The sequence below is a fragment of the Cherax quadricarinatus genome, chromosome 50 (genome assembly GCF_038502225.1).
Source record: "Cherax quadricarinatus isolate ZL_2023a chromosome 50, ASM3850222v1, whole genome shotgun sequence".
Taxonomy (NCBI): domain Eukaryota; kingdom Metazoa; phylum Arthropoda; class Malacostraca; order Decapoda; family Parastacidae; genus Cherax; species Cherax quadricarinatus.
This window is the reverse complement of record NC_091341.1, coordinates 21,040,733-21,057,439: the sequence shown is the minus strand read 5'-3', so window position 1 is coordinate 21,057,439 and position 16,707 is coordinate 21,040,733. Positions and strand designations below refer to the sequence as shown.

Genomic DNA, 16,707 nt, shown 5'->3' with positions numbered 1-16,707 from the left:
ACTCTTCTCTGGGGGATGTTACGTTCACTGGAGGGACACTAGATTACAATGACACCCTTCTCTGGGGGATGTTACGTTCACTGGGGGACACTAGATTACAATGACACCCTTCTCTGGGGGATGTTACGTTCACTGGAGGGACACTAGATTACAATGACACCCTTCTCTGGGGGATGTTACGTTCACTGGGGGACACTAGATTACAATGACACCCTTCTCTGGGGGATGTTACGTTCACTGGAGGGACACTAGATTACAATGACACTCTTCTCTGGGGGATGTTACGTTCACTGGAGGGACACTAGATTACAATGACACCCTTCTCTGGGGGATGTTACGTTCACTGGAGGGACACTAGATTACAATGACACTCTTCTCTGGGGGATGTTACGTTCACTGGAGGGACACTAGATTACAATGACACCCTTCTCTGGGGGATGTTACGTTCACTGGAGGGACACTAGATTACAATGACACCCTTCTCTGGGGGATGTTACGTTCACTGGAGGGACACTAGATTACAATGACACTCTTCTCTGGGGGATGTTACGTTCACTGGAGGGACACTAGATTACAATGACACCCTTCTCTGGGGGATGTTACGTTCACTGGAGGGACACTAGATTACAATGACACCCTTCTCTGGGGGATGTTACGTTCACTGGGGGACACTAGATTACAATGACACCCTTCTCTGGGGGATGTCACGTCCCCACGTCTCCTGGGGGACACTAGATTACAATGACCTTCTCTAGGGGATGTCATGTCTCTGGGAGACACTTAGATTAACAACTTTCTCCGTAGTAGTTCTAGTAAGGCGCCATGTTACATTTACATTAATATTTCCAGTAAGAATATAAAAACACAAATATTGTCTTTTTCATGAACAAGAAATATCAAGGAATGTGTTAAATAATTAACCTGATAATGCTTATGATTCAAAAACCCATCGTACACGCTAACTTAAATATTTAATAGGGCGACTGTTGTCTAATAGAGCAACTGGAGTGATAGTGAGAAGACCAGTTTCACTACACACTTGGACGTGTCTGATAAGACTAGTTGTTTAGAGTGAAATACCAGAATTTAGTCCATGGATCCGCGGTACCAAGCGTTTTTATGAACATTAAGGTAAGATATGTTGGGATTTTCAACCCGGGGGAAGGGAGGGTTAGCCGCTCAGGATAACCCAGAAAGTCAGTGCGTCATCGAGGTCTGTCTTATTTCCTTCAATATTGTCCCTCAGGATGCCACCCACACCAGTCGACTAACACCCGGGTACTTACTGCTGGTGAACAGGGACAGCAGGTATAAGAAAACACGTCCAACATTTCCACCATGGAGACAGTGTGTATGAGGCCGAGTGCGTTGCCTACCAGGCCACGGGATAGTGAACATTTGTTGAAATGCCTTTGTTAGGCAAGCGCAAATTTGTCTAGCTGGTAGTTAAGGGGTAAACTGCCGCCACGTGCCAAACCTTACTGTATAGTAACGTGTTTACCACAATGGCCCTCTGCAACAATGTCAAATGATACGGGCGCAAACTCCCCAATCTATGCTGCACCCGTTCCACAATACGCTCGGAGTTCACCTCTCTCGACCGCACTTGATTCTCCATAAACACTATTCCACATATCTTTAAGCTATCCACCACCCTCCACTCCACACCAGCATCCCAATCCCCCTGCCAGTTCCAATTTCCCAGCTTTAATAAGCATGATTTCTCCACATTAACCCTCATCCCCGTAGCCTCCCCAAACGTACGAATGACCTCACCCACCTCTCTCAAACTATTTCCCTCCCGCAAAGTACCGTCGTGTCGTCGACGTGTCCTACGATCCCCGGCCCACACCCCACCTCCCCTGTCCCCCCCCCCACAGATACGTGCCTCAATGAGTCTGTAAAATGGGTCTTGAACACAGGCAAACAGGATTTGAGATAGTGGACATCCTTGCGTGAGGCCCCGCCCCATACACACTGCTTCCCCTATGCGACCATTAATTTGCACACGCACCCGCGCCCCTCCATACAATGTCTCCACCCATTCCACAACTTCTTCCCCCAAATCCCTGCTTTAGAAGGATCTGCCGCAACGCCTCCCGTTCCACACGGTCATATGCTCCCTGCCAATCCAAAGCAAGTAAGCTCCCCCCTTACCCCCCCAAACCCTCTACAAACCCCTTAAGATGGTAGATACTTCAGTGTTTAGACTCTGAGAGTCTGTTGGCAAGCACTGTACCTGTTACTCAGGCATGAAAACAAGGGTTCTTGCAGTGACGCAGCCTGTAGGTGTGGCTTACAGTGCTGTCAGCCAATGTTAGTGTGAGCACGTTCAGTCACGCCCCCTTGGTGATGAGAAAATTTTTTAAGTGCGTAGTTGAACTTTGAAGGGCTGCGACTATTGGTGAAGAGGCGCTGCTTGACAGAGACGAAGTTGCTGCAAACGTTTAACTAAGAGAACCAGTAGGTTGTGGGACACCACTTGGCCCCAAGGCTACCTTCTGGGATACTTCTTGGCTCCAAAGCTACCTTCTGGGACACTACTTGGCCCCAAAACCACTTTCTGGGACACTACTTGGTCACAAAGCTACCTTCCGGAATACTACTTGGTCCCAAAGGTACTTTCCGGGACACTAATTGGTCTCAAAGCCACCTTCTGGGACACTTAATTGGTCACAAAGCCACTTTCCGGGACACTACTTAGTCCCAAAGCCACCTTCTGGGACACTACTTAGTCCCAAAGCCACCTTCCGGGGGACTACTTGGTCCCAAAGCCACTTTCTGGGATCATCAAGAGATACCAACTCTCTTCGTCTCTGACGGTTGGTATTTCTTGGTGATTCTTATCTGAGAGTTCCATGTCTTCGAAATGTTTCCCACACGCACTACGAATTATTTATTTTAAAGGTAATGGAGAGAACGAGAGTGAGAGCTACACTATTGAACATCACCAGTGCTGTCATCTGCTGTACTGCTGCTGTCATCCGCTGTGCTGCTGCTGCTACTCTCACCCTGCCCACACTTCAAGGTGTGTCTAAATGTACAACGTTACAGTGATATTGTTGCTGTGTTGTTGACCTGCAACTTGATTATCGAAGCAATGCTAACGTATATTTTTCTGAATAATTACATACATATAAGCAAAATACATGACCACAAGTTATACCGAGTAATGTACATGAACTCTACTGACAGTACTAACCGTTGATAGTAGATACTGACAGTACTAACAGTTAGTGTGTTTCAGTGGAGGGAGAGACACTGGCGGTGCTGGGAGACGCTGCTGCTGCTACTGCTGCTGCATTGTTTCCACAAGGGAAAGATAACTGCTCCATCATTCTCCTTACTGATGGTCACACGTCTTACAATACCATCTTTGAGGTTAGTTACACTTAATTACTTGTGCACTGCGAATATCCTAACTTGAACAATATGAGTGAATGGCTGAGTGTAAGATATAGCGTCTTGCCTGAAGCTTAGCCCCTCATGTACCATTAATACAAACAATAATCTTTATTTTTGCAATATTAGAAGATGTAGTTTACATGGGATAAAATATTGTTAAGCACAAAAGAAAGCAACTAACATTTCGGGCAACAGATGCCGCAAAGCTTCTTAGCCTGTAAATTCAACTGTGTAAAAACAGAGTTGTCTTGGTCTTCAGATGAGTGAGGTGGAGGCTGTGTCAGGCGTGGCCGTGTTTGAAGTACGGATGGACACTCAAGATGTCAATACCACATACATGCAGTTTTCCTTGATGGTCAAACAAGCTCGTCAGGTAATTAATACGTGTGGGTCACTGACACAAGTATAATACTGTAACGAGTAATATATTTATTATTGATAATGTGAGAAAGGTGTTCTCACTTAGTTGAGGGTAAGTTAAGGAAGGGGGGCAGCTTGTAACCCGCAGTCTAAGACACTGCTGTCTCACTGACCACAAGAACGTACTGCCTACCTTAACAATAACAAACTTATTCCAAAACTTATTAATGACTTACGAAATAGTAATAACACGACTGCGAACATATTACGGGTCAGGTGAAGATTTGAACCCATGGCGAGCGGGTCCTAAAACTTGCAAGCCAGTGCTTACGTGGGTAGTTCACTTAACAATTACTGATAAAATGAGTTAGGCTGGAGTGTGTGTAGTTACTAGTTATCAAAGGCACTTATCGATAGACACATGTGCGTGTACAGCTAGGTGACCCACTAGTAAACCACTGATCTCTTCATCACATTATCATCTAGCTGGATAGTTGTTTAGTTTAATGTTTATTATGCACCACATACCCATCCTGTGGGCGGTAGTCAAAAGATTACAGAGGTACATAATTGGTCCAGGGACTGGACTCCAAAGTTTTGATAGCTGAGCAAGTTACAGAGGTAATGAACTCACAATTTACAAAGGTAATGAACTCACAATTTACAAAGGTAATGAACTCACAATTTACAAAGGTAATGAACTCCAGGTAAGTCTGGTCACAATCATGACAAGTTACAAAGGTATTTACAGATTACAGAGGTACGTAATGATGCGTTAGTAGTGTTATAAAGAGCGACCCTTCCTATATTGTTCTTTTATTTTAGTTATAGGTCGAGAACCAAAACCTAGTCATTGTGGTAGTCTACAAGCCTCCGGATGCAACATCCCAGCAATTCCAGGAACAGCTGTTAAAAATTGACCACTGTCTGGAAAATCTGCCAGCTCCTGCACCCAACATCTTGCTCCTGGGGGATTTCAACTTAAGGCACCTAAAATGGAGGAATATAGCAAATAATATTGTTGCAGTAATAACACCAGGAGGCAGCTCTGATGAAAACTCACACTCACACGAGCTTTTAAATCTCTGCACAAAATTCAATTTAAACCAGCAAATAATAGAGCCTACTAGACTGGAGAATACACTAGACCTCATCTTCACTAACAATGATGATCTGATAAGAAATGTCACCATATCAAAAACAATATACTCAGATCACAACATAATTGAGGTTCAGACATGTATGCGTGGAGCCCCAGACCGACATAATGAGACCAGTCACGAGGGAGCATTCACCAAATTCAACTTCAATAACAAAAACATAAAGTGGGACCAAGTAAACCAAGTCCTAACCGATATAAGCTGGGAAGATATACTAAGCAACACAGACCCCAACTTATGCCTAGAACAGATTAACTCGGTGGCACTCGATGTATGCACAAGGCTTATTCCTCTAAGAAAAAGGAGGAGTAGATGTAAAATAGAAAGAGACAGGCGCTCCCTTTACAGGCGACGGAAAAGAATAACAGAGCGGCTAAAAGAGGTCAATATATCTGAAATGCGTAGGGAGACACTGGTCAGAGAAATAGCAAGCATCGAACTTAAGCTAAAAGAATCCTTTAGGAGTCAGGAATCGCGGGAAGAACTAAAAGCCATAAATGAAATCGAAAGAAACCCAAAGTATTTCTTCTCCTATGCCAAATCAAAATCGAGAACAACGCCCAGTATTGGGCCCCTACTTAAACAAGATGGGTCCTACACAGATGACAGCAAGGAAATGAGTGAGCTACTCAAGTCCCAATATGACTCAGTTTTTAGCAAGCCGCTAACCAGACTGAGAGTCGAAGATCAAAATGAATTTTTTATGAGAGAGCCACAAAATTTGATTAACACAAGCCTATCCGATGTTATCCTGACGCCAAATGACTTCGAACAGGCGATAAATGACATGCCAATGCACTCTGCCCCAGGGCCAGACTCATGGAACTCTGTGTTCATCAAGAACTGCAAGAAGCCCCTATCACGAGCCTTTTCCATCCTATGGAGAGGGAGCATGGACACGGGGGTCGTCCCACAGTTACTAAAAACAACAGACATAGCCCCACTCCACAAAGGGGGCAGTAAAGCAACAGCAAAGAACTACAGACCAATAGCACTAACATCCCATATCATAAAAATCTTTGAAAGGGTCCTAAGAAGCAAGATCACCACCCATCTAGAAACCCATCAGTTATACAACCCAGGGCAACATGGGTTTAGAACAGGTCGCTCCTGTCTGTCTCAACTATTGGATCACTACGACAAGGTCCTAAATGCACTAGAAGACAAAAAGAATGCAGATGTAATATATACAGATTTTGCAAAAGCCTTCGACAAGTGTGACCATGGCGTAATAGCGCACAAAATGCGTGCTAAAGGAATAACAGGAAAAGTCGGTCGATGGATCTATAATTTCCTCACTAACAGAACACAGAGTAGTCGTCAACAGAGTAAAGTCTGAGGCAGCTACGGTGAAAAGCTCTGTTCCACAAGGCACAGTACTCGCTCCCATCTTGTTCCTCATCCTCATATCCGACATAGACAAGGATGTCAGCCACAGCACCGTGTCTTCCTTTGCAGATGACACCCGAATCTGCATGACAGTGTCTTCCATTGCAGACACTGCAAGGCTCCAGGCGGACATCAACCAAATCTTTCAGGGGGCTGCAGAAAACAATATGAAGTTCAACGATGAGAAATTTCAATTACTCAGATATGGTAAACATGAGGAAATTAAATCTTCATCAGAGTACAAAACAAATTCTGGCCACAAAATAGAGCGAAACACCAACGTCAAAGACCTGGGAGTGATCATGTCGGAGGATCTCACCTTCAAGGACCATAACATTGTATCAATCGCATCTGCTAGAAAAATGACAGGATGGATAATGAGAACCTTCAAAACTAGGGAGGCCAAGCCCATGATGACACTCTTCAGGTCACTTGTTCTATCTAGGCTGGAATATTGCTGCACACTAACAGCACCTTTCAAGGCAGGTGAAATTGCCGACCTAGAAAATGTACAGAGAACTTTCACGGCGCGCATAACAGAGATAAAACACCTCAATTACTGGGAGCGCTTGAGGTTCCTAAACCTGTATTCCCTGGAACGCAGGAGGGAGAGATACATGATTATATACACCTGGAAAATCCTAGAGGGACTAGTACCGAACTTGCACACGAAAATCACTCACTACGAAATCAAAAGACTTGGCAGACGATGCACCATCCCCCCAATGAAAAGCAGGGGTGTCACTAGCACGTTAAGAGACCATACAATAAGTGTCAGGGGCCCGAGACTGTTCAACTGCCTCCCAGCACACATAAGGGGGATTACCAACAGACCCCTGGCAGTCTTCAAGCTGGCACTGGACAAGCACCTAAAGTCAGTTCCTGATCAGCCGGGCTGTGGCTCGTACGTTGGTTTGCGTGCAGCCAGCAGCAACAGTTAGTTTAATATGTTTATTATGCACCCCATACCCATCCTGTGGGCGGTAGTCAAAAGATTACAGAGGTACATAATGGGTCCAGGGACTGGGCCTCAAAGTCATGACAAGTTACAAAGGTATTTACAGATTACAGAGGTACACAATGGGTCCAGGGACCGGGCTCCAAAGTTTTGATGGCTGAACTAGGTACAAGGTAATGAACTCAAGTTACAAAGGTAATGAACTCACAAGTTACAAAGGTAATGAATACTGTAAGAATGGTTACTTACGTTTATACATGGCTGCAATCATGAACAAATTTTAGAGTAATGAGCAATTCACACTTCCACACCCGGTCACAACTGTAGTGAGTTATTGGTGCAAATGTTGATTGCTGAGTCTCTCTCTCTCTCTCTCTCTCTCTCACACACACACACACACATACAAATTCATACACACACACACATAAACACACACACACACACACACACACACACAAACTCATACACACGCACACACACTCATACACACAGACAGGAAGAGCTGTGGGAGGACAGCACAGAAGGGAACATCAAGAGGGAATATACCAACAAGTGTTGGATGACATACGAACAACTGAGGAGGAGGTGAAGAAGCTCTTAAGTGACCTTGACACCTCAAAGGCGATGGGACCGGACAACATCTCCCCATGGGTCCTTAGAGAAGGAGCAGAGATGCTGTGCGTGCCTCTAACCACAATCTTCAACACATCCCTTGAAACTGGGCAACTACCTGAGAAATGGAAGACAGCTAATGTAGTCCCCATATTTAAGAAAGGAAACAGAAACGAGGCACTAAACTACAGACCTGTGTCTCTGACATGTATTGTGTGCAAAGTCATGGAGAAGATTATCAGGAGGAGAGTGGTCGAACACCTGGAAAGGAACAAGATTATAAATGAAAACCAGCATGGGTTCATGGAAGGCAAATCTTGTATCACAAACCTCCTGGAGTTTTATGACAAGGTAACAGAAGTAAGACACGAGAGAGAGCGGGGTGGGTAGATTGCGTTTTCCTAGACTGCAGGAAGGCCTTTGACACAGTTCCCCACAAGAGATTAGTGCAGAAGCTGGAGGATCAGGCGCACGTAAAAGGGAGGGCACTGCAATGGATAAGGGAATACCTGACAGGGAGGCAGCAACGAGTCATGGTACGTGAAGAGGTATCACAGTGGGCGCCTGTTACGAGCGGGGTCCCACAGGGGTCAGTTCTAGGACCAGTGCTATTTTTGATATATGTGAACGACATGATGGAAGGAATAGACTCTGAAGTGTCCCTGTTCGCAGATGACGTGAAGTTGATGAGAAGAATTAAATTGGACGAGGATGAGGCAGGACTGCAAAGAGACCTGGACAGGCTGGACATGTGGTCCAGCAACTGGCTTCTCGAATTCAATCCAGCCAAATGCAAAGTCATGAAGATTGGGGAGGGGCAAAGAAGACCGCAGACAGAGTATAGGCTAGGTGGACAAAGACTACAGACCTCACTCAGGGAGAAAGACCTTGGGGTGACCATAACACCGAGCACATCACCGGAGGCACACATCAACCAAATAACCGCTGCAGCATACGGGCGCCTGGCAAACCTGAGAATAGCGTTCCGATACCTTAATAAGGAATCGTTCAAGACACTGTACACTGTGTATGTTAGGCCCATACTGGAGTATGCAGCACCAGTCTGGAACCCACACCTGGTCAAGCACGTCAAGAAGTTAGAGAAAGTACAAAGGTTTGCAACAAGGCTAGTCCCAGAGCTCAAGGGAATGTCGTACGAGGAAAGGTTAAGGGAAATCGGACTGACGACATTGGAGGACAGAAGGGTCAGGGGAGACATGATAACGACATACAAGATACTGCGGGGAATAGACAAGGTGGACAGAGATAGGATGTTCCAGAGAGGGGACACAGGGACAAGGGGTCACAACTGGAAGCTGAAGACTCAGACGAGTCACAGGGACGTTAGGAAGTATTTCTTCAGTCATAGAGTTGTCAGCAAGTGGAATAGCCTAGCAAGTGAAGTAGTGGAGGCAGGAACCATACATAGTTTTAAGAAGAGGTATGACAAAGCTCAGGAAGCAGAGAGAGAGAGGATCCAGTAGCGATCAGTGAAGAGGCGGGGCCAGGAGCTGAGTCTCGACCCCTGCAACCACAATTAGGTGAGTACACACACACACACACACTCATACACACACACACACTCATACACACACACACACACACACACACACACACACACACACACACACACACACACTCATACACATACACACAAACACACACACACACATGCACATATGTGGTAATGCTTTATTTACAGCTAGCAAAGTCAGGGTATTTCTCCAGAATGGTCTGTAATATACCACTGTGGATAAAATACTTAGCCATTTCTTGAACACTTCTGAGTGAGTTGTTTCTAAATTCATTAATTTTATCGCACTCCAGTACATAATGACGCAAGGTGTGACAATAATCCATCTGGCAAAGTTTACATTTCGTTTGGTCTACATCTGGTGGTGGTGATTTAACCTGCCAAAGATACTTGTAACCCAGCCGGAGCCGGGCGGTAGTGACATCACCAAGAGTCTGCTTATTTTGTTGGATGCACCATAGACATGTGGCTCCTCCTGCATGATAGAATGATGATAGATGGACTCACTGGTGTCAATCTCCCTGAGCCTTAAGTCCATAAAATTCAGCTGAAGTTCTTTTCGTATTATTGTTCTCAAACTACTACCTGACAAGCCAAGATTGTAATCTACTCCCTCTTTGAAAGCATACAGCTTAGCCAATTTATCAGTTCTATCATGCATCTGAAGACCAATGTGAGATGGAATCCACAGCATGTGCACTCTGACTCCACTGTCCACAATCCTACCATACCTGTGTCTGGCTTCTGACACAAGCATGCCACAATTTATGCTTAATGAGTTGAGAGCATTTATGGATGACAGAGAATCAGTTACAATTAAACTGTCAATCTTTGATACATTGATGCATTTCAGTGCAAGGAGTATGGCAAACAGTTCTGTCTGAAGGGTAGAGGCCCAATTATTGATGCGTGCTCCAATTTCTTTAAGAGAGCCATCACTCTGTACGACAACAGCAGCACTACCAGCTGCACCAGTGGATTGGTGAACAGAACCATCAACGTAAATAGCAACAGCCTGGTTGATCAGGCTCTGATCCACCAGGAGGCCTGGTCACAGACCGGGCCGCGGGGGCGTTGACCCCCGGAACTCTCTCCAGGTAAACTCCAGGTAAACATTGTTTCTCAGGTCAGTATTGGATTAGTGTCAAACATCGTTATGTTAATGTCAGCAGGTGCGGCAGCGGTCTAGTGTCGTGGTGATGATGGTAGTGAGTGATGACGGAGAGTTCCTGGCCGCGTTTGCCAGGTGGTCCCTGGAAGGTCGCCTGCTGGTGTGGTCAACAAGGCTGTTGGTGCTGACGTACCTCCCCTTACACCAGCTCAAGACCCTCATCTCCGCCTACTGGACCTTCACAATGACTAATGCCATGTTTGTAACAAGAGACCTAACTAAATTATTAAGGTAATTACTACACTATTACTGCTAGTGGGTTTGTGTTTGAGAGACTTGCCTAATATAGTCCAGTAGGCCTGCTGCAGTGTTCCTCCTTATGTTCTAATATAAATACAGTGGTCCCTCGATTATCGACGGTAATCCGTTCCTGGAAGCCGGTCGATTATCGAAATGGTCGATTTACGAATCAATTTTCCCCATAAGAAATAATGTAAATTCAATTAATCCGTTCCTGACACCCAGAAGTATTAAAACAAAAAAATTTTTTACATGAAATATACATGTAGTACATAAACAATACAATGGGAAATGATGAATGAAACATTAACAGCATAACACTTACCTTTATTGGAGATTCTTCTTAGTGTATGGCCTTTGCTGGCCTTAAAATCACTCACTTCACAACTATTTGCAGGCAATTTATTTACCAAATCTTCATGCAACTGCCTAGCCTTTTCACAAATAATCGAGGTCATAAGACTGTCTCCTGCTAATTGTTTCTCATTTATCCACACCAATAATAACTTCTCAATCTCTTCCAGTACTGGTGATCTCATTTTTGTCAGCATATTTACCCCCTTTGCAACAACAGCGTCCTTGATTTCCTTTCTCATGGCTATGATGGAAGATATGGTTGAATGATTTTTGTTATACATCCTCGCCAGTTCGCCCACACGTACGCCACTATCATATTGTTCAATGATGTTTTTCTTAAATTCAATGGTATTTCTCACCTTCTTTACCAAAGGTTTGGCACTAGGAGCTTTCTTTGGAGCCATGGTAGCTTATTTAGCACTTAAATAACTTGCAAGCACTAAAATAAATGAAATATGAAATATTTCACTGGAGCACGTGAGAGGACCGCCGCTAACTGGTAAACAATGGCACACTGGCTGGGAAGGAAGGCTGAGGGGGGTCGAGGCCCGCTTACCTCGTGCAAACGCGTCTGGGACGACGGGTCGAGACGGGTCGATAAACGAATTTCGGTCAATTTCCGAGTCAATATTTTGTCGAAAAATCCGGTTGATTTCCGAAATGGTCGACTTTCAGGCCGGTCGATTATTGAGGGACCACTGTAATATAACTAATGTTTCGTCCGTAGCGTGACCCGAGAAAGGTATTCCCCGTATCTCAATGAGTCCAGTTCCCTCTACTGTACCTTAACGCACGCGAATGGAATAGTGCAGAGTGTAACATAAGTTGCTAATGCAGTTAAATACAATTCTGAAGATTCTGTGTCATCAGAGGAGGCTATTCCCAAGTTATCGCCCGGGAGTAACAAATTAACACCTCCATAACCCTAGTCCAGTTCGATCCTTCCACTAAGATACATGAGATTTGAAAGTTTAAATCCAATAAGAGTCATTCTCTAGTTGTAGCACATGGCTATTATCCTAAAAGATATCGGATGTGGTAGGCCTAAGCTGCAGGTGGTGTGTGTGTATACTCACCTATTTGGGGTTACAGGGGGTCGATTCACAGCTCTTGGCCCCGCGTCTTCACCGCTCGCTACTAAGTCCACTTTCTCCTTGCCCCATAAGCTTTATCATACCTCTTCTTAAAGCTATGTATGGATCCTGCCTCCACTACATTACTCTCTAGACTGTTCCACTTCCTGTGTGTGTACTTGTATGGTGTGTACCTACAGATGTGGTGTGTACTTACAGGTATGGTGTGTCCTTACATGTATGGTGTATACCTACAGGTGTGGTGTGTACATGTACGTACCGTACAGCAGGCAGGGAGCACAGGTAGTGAGGGTAGCCTCCTGGACGCACCATCGAGGACTCACAACACACACATCCTTCTTCTTGGATAAGTTTACTAAGTCAGCAGACACATGTTTTTCTAACATTTATCAATTATTTTCTTCATATACTTTTCCCTGATACAATTTACTGCTTTTATTATTACAATCTTTTATTATTAAAATCTAGCTCCTGGCCCTTCTGAGTCATATGGGTTAATCTGTACAAAAAATTTAATGAGCTTAAGCTGATGTATTTATTTAATTAAAAAGATTTTTATAATTATATTTTGTAAATTATATGGTACATAGAAATATATATGTAATTTTCCTGCTGTTGGAAGGATGACTTACGAGGGACAATTTTTGGTGAATTAAGAAGTTTGGTGACCGTGTGAGACGTTAATTAGTCTCACATTTAGTCCATTTAGTCAGGGGTTCAGATAACTGGGCAGGAAGTTACTCTAGTAAAGTGATAATGAATCAGTGTGGGACGTACATTTTTGTGGCCGTGAAGCTTGAACTGTTGTGGTGTCTCCCTCACGACCACCAACGGGCACCCTACATCATACCTTAATAACCTTTTAATTTTTATTTTAATTATTATTTTGCAATGAATTATACTATATTATTACAAAAAACTCTTCTCAAACAGAAGATCCAAAATTTTTAGGCACTGTGGACTCCAGTGGCTTCTGGGGCCCCTCCGGGATTAGGGGCCCCTCTGGGATTAGGGGCCCTGAAGATTAAGCTTCATTAGTTTCACAGAAGATCCGCCAATGTACAGAATAATTTAGTTTTAAATTTCTGCAGACTTCAAGGTATTTGTGATTCAGTGACGAGGTAAACTATACCTACATCTTCCTCTTACCTTACCCATCAGCTTTTACGGTGCAGCAGTGAAGGTGACAGCACTACCGTACTCTCCTTACTGGACAGAGCACATCACTGGCACCAACACCCAATATTCTGGTTCAGATTACTTACAACTGAAGACGTTGGCGCAAGCTCTCAACTTCACCATTCACCTCCTTCCCTGCGCCAACTGGGAAGAAGTAAGGCACTTATTATTACCTTTAATTTGGAAAAAAAATGCAAACTAATTTTCCTTTGCAATTGATAAATGGTACAGTACTCTTCACCAACTCCAAGGCTGAGGCATTGATTATCTCATTTTTTTTTGTGTATAGTTCTACTGTCGTCCAATCATGTCCTCGAATTTGTACTGGTAAAGCCACTGGAAGGCTAAATGTCTACAATAAAAATACCCAGATGTTGCACATGTGTCTAATTCTTCATCTTGTCGATACTGTATACCACACATGTACAACTTGTTTCCTTTCCATGAGAACAATTTGTATGACATGCGGCCGTGTTAATCCGCAGGTGACTGATCAGGTGGTGGCTCGTGTCTCTCTGGTAGCTAGTGTCGTCTATGCAGTTCTTCCTACTCGCTTGGAGATGTACGACTATACTTATATATTTGACTACTCTCCTTATTCCTTTGCTTTGGCGAAGCCTACGTTGAGGGCGCAGTGGCAGAGCCTCTACTACCCGCTCTCAGTGGAGGTCTGGGCAGCCATCTTCGTTGCAGTTATCCTAGTGACTGTTGCTCTCTATTTGGTAGGAGTAATTGTGTTTTTAAGTTTATGTAACTATTTCCAAGTACATTTATTAAGTACACTGCGATGACTCGAGTTTCAGTTATACACACAGCCTATATACAGTGTATAATGTCTCATCTCTTACTGTACCTCAAGCGCTCTATAATTTACATTAGCTGTTTCTTCATAAAGTAGTTTTTAAATGCACTCATGTAAGAATAACTGATTATTATTACATATTTTTATAACATTCGTAGCTTCCCTTAAAACCAAACGCATAGATATGAAGACGAGGCCCTATTTTAACCTCAAATATATCACAGATCACCCAAGCAGATATGTCAGGGCAGCTCTCAAAAAGACTGGGTGCAGAGTTTGTCGTGATAGATGTTGTAGCAACCTTGCTGGGGCAGGGTTATTCTCGCAGACACCCTGCCAACATTTCCAACCGTCTGTTACTAGCAGTGTGGTTGATATTTGTCTTTATCATGGGTACTGCCTACCGGGGTACCCTCACTGCCTCACTCACCCTCACCAAGACACCTTCACGTCCTGAGACTGTAGAGGACCTTGTCACAACTGTACACAGGTAAGACTAACGTGCACGTTAACTAGTCATTAGGTTAATACACGATACACGAGGCTGGGTGTCATCTATTTTATTAAATATACACAGACGAGGATCACAGTGTATATACCCTTCACTTATCTTTTCTTTAGCCAAAATATATAGAAATATTAACCTTATTTGTTGTTCTCGTGAACCACACCCAGGGCAACGATAGAGTCATACGGGACATCTATAAAGAAAACCTTAATGCAGTCTGGGAGCAGCGTGTTGGTTGCCCTGGGCACGATGATGGTTACTGGTGTTGATATTGTGGACTCACTCAAACACTCTCTAAGTGAGAAGTAAGTAACCTTCATTTTGGTACTAAAAACTATTTGACTATGCAAATAAATAGCCAAGGATATTACCCTATGTTTGAAGAAACATAAGCTTAAGTTCAAATAACTATAGCTCAAATCACTATTGACACTGAACACAAAACACAAATTGTAAATATATACCCAGATGTGCTCCCGTTAACCCTTTTTAAAGCCTATTGCCTTATGTTCTTGAGCTATTCCCCACAGCGTGGACTTTCGCTGTTGATGCTTGCTTGTTTGAATTCATCTGGCACTGAAATGACATGATCATTGACGTTGTTGATGGCTGGCTTGTTAATAATCAATCTAAGCATTTACAAGGATAATAATGTACTTAGTGGTGTCTACAAGGATGCTTCTTAGGCGCAATAGAAATAGGTCACTTGCAAATTCTGTTAATTTTTTTAAGTGCTTTTTCACTATTTCGCCACACGTATAAATATTAACAACACTAAAGCACTGTATATCATTGTAGCCTTTCTCCTCTAACTCAGACAAGCACATATAGGCAGCAGGAACTACCTGGAGCAGGTGATCGCTGAGAACTTTACACAGGCAGATGGATCAACATTAATGTACATTGGGCGAGAAAGGATAGCGCCAACCATGGCTGCCTGGCCGGTGCCTCACGATGCTCCCTATAAACCCATGTTTGACCGCTCCATACAAGCATTATTTGAGGTAAGTCAGCTTGGTTAAGGTACGCACTGATTATTTTCACGGTAGGATACACGAACGTTGGTTTTGAAAACCAACAAGTTGAAGAATTAGACACTTTTGCAACATGTTGAAGAGTTAGACATTTGTATCTAATTCTTCATACACAGAGGTGTATATTTCTTTGAGAGTATATTTTCAACTGGGAGTTTGCTGTAATCCCTATTTTAGGGACTGGTGGTGAAGAGGTTATATGCAGCTGTAATAACCCTAGTATAGTCGATAGACTTTAAACACCATTAACTATGATTTAACAAAATGTACTGGGAAAATGCTTGACAACTGGAATGCCAAGTCAGTGTCACGTGCATATTGTGTGTACGTTAATTGTTCCTTATAGAAATACATTTTTTTTTCTTAAGGCTGGATTTCCTGAGAAATGGAAGCAAGATACACTGAGACAAGAGGCAAGTCTTGTAAAGCGTCGGAAAAGGGAAGAGAATGATAAAGAAATAACCAACACTAGCACCAACAGCAGAAACAACAAAGCTCTCACCACTACACACATGCAAGGACTCTATGGACTCTCAATAATTGGACTCATCACTGCCCTCGTTACCTTCGTGATGGAGATAATAATTGGAAAGTGTTACCCACGCGCCTGATGGTCCAGTGGAGCAGGGAAAAATAACCAGAAGACATGTATATACGCACACACAAAGGCGACAATAGATACCAAGTTCCAGATAAATGAGATTTGAACTGACTTTAAAATGAAATGTTTTAAGAACAGTTCAATGTAAATAGATTAATACTGGTCATGGCAGAACCTGGAAAATGTGTAAGCATTTTTTTCTTAATTAATCTGTTCCATTTAACTATGTTAGCAAGAGAAACTGCAGGGTTATGACATTTTACTGTGAAGACGTTTCGCCCATCAGTGACAGTGTGTGTATAT

General features: G+C 43.5%; 1 protein-coding gene across 1 annotated transcript; it reads left to right on the top strand.

The window, feature by feature from the left end:
• Positions 1–13,950: 13,950 nt before the first annotated feature.
• LOC128695507 (glutamate receptor ionotropic, kainate glr-3-like) lies at positions 13,951–16,707 on the top strand. The gene is made up of 5 exons (XM_053786195.2): positions 13,951–14,209; positions 14,457–14,751; positions 14,937–15,074; positions 15,587–15,773; positions 16,172–16,707. The coding sequence occupies exons 1-5, from the start codon at positions 14,020–14,022 to the stop codon at positions 16,412–16,414; spliced, it is 1,053 nt and encodes a 350-aa protein (XP_053642170.1). The 5' UTR covers positions 13,951–14,019; the 3' UTR covers positions 16,415–16,707.

What these genes read in the sequence shown, in the direction of transcription:
- LOC128695507 (XM_053786195.2), top strand. Translation starts at nt 14,020, where the DNA reads ATGTACGACTATACTTATATATTTGACTACTCTCCTTATTCCTTTGCT. An exon ending in CTTGTCACAACTGTACACAG is followed by an intron (nt 14,752 to 14,936) that starts GTAAGACTAACG and finishes AACCACACCCAG; the next exon opens with GGCAACGATAGAGTCATACG. An exon ending in AAACACTCTCTAAGTGAGAA is followed by an intron (nt 15,075 to 15,586) that starts GTAAGTAACCTT and finishes CCTCTAACTCAG; the next exon opens with ACAAGCACATATAGGCAGCA.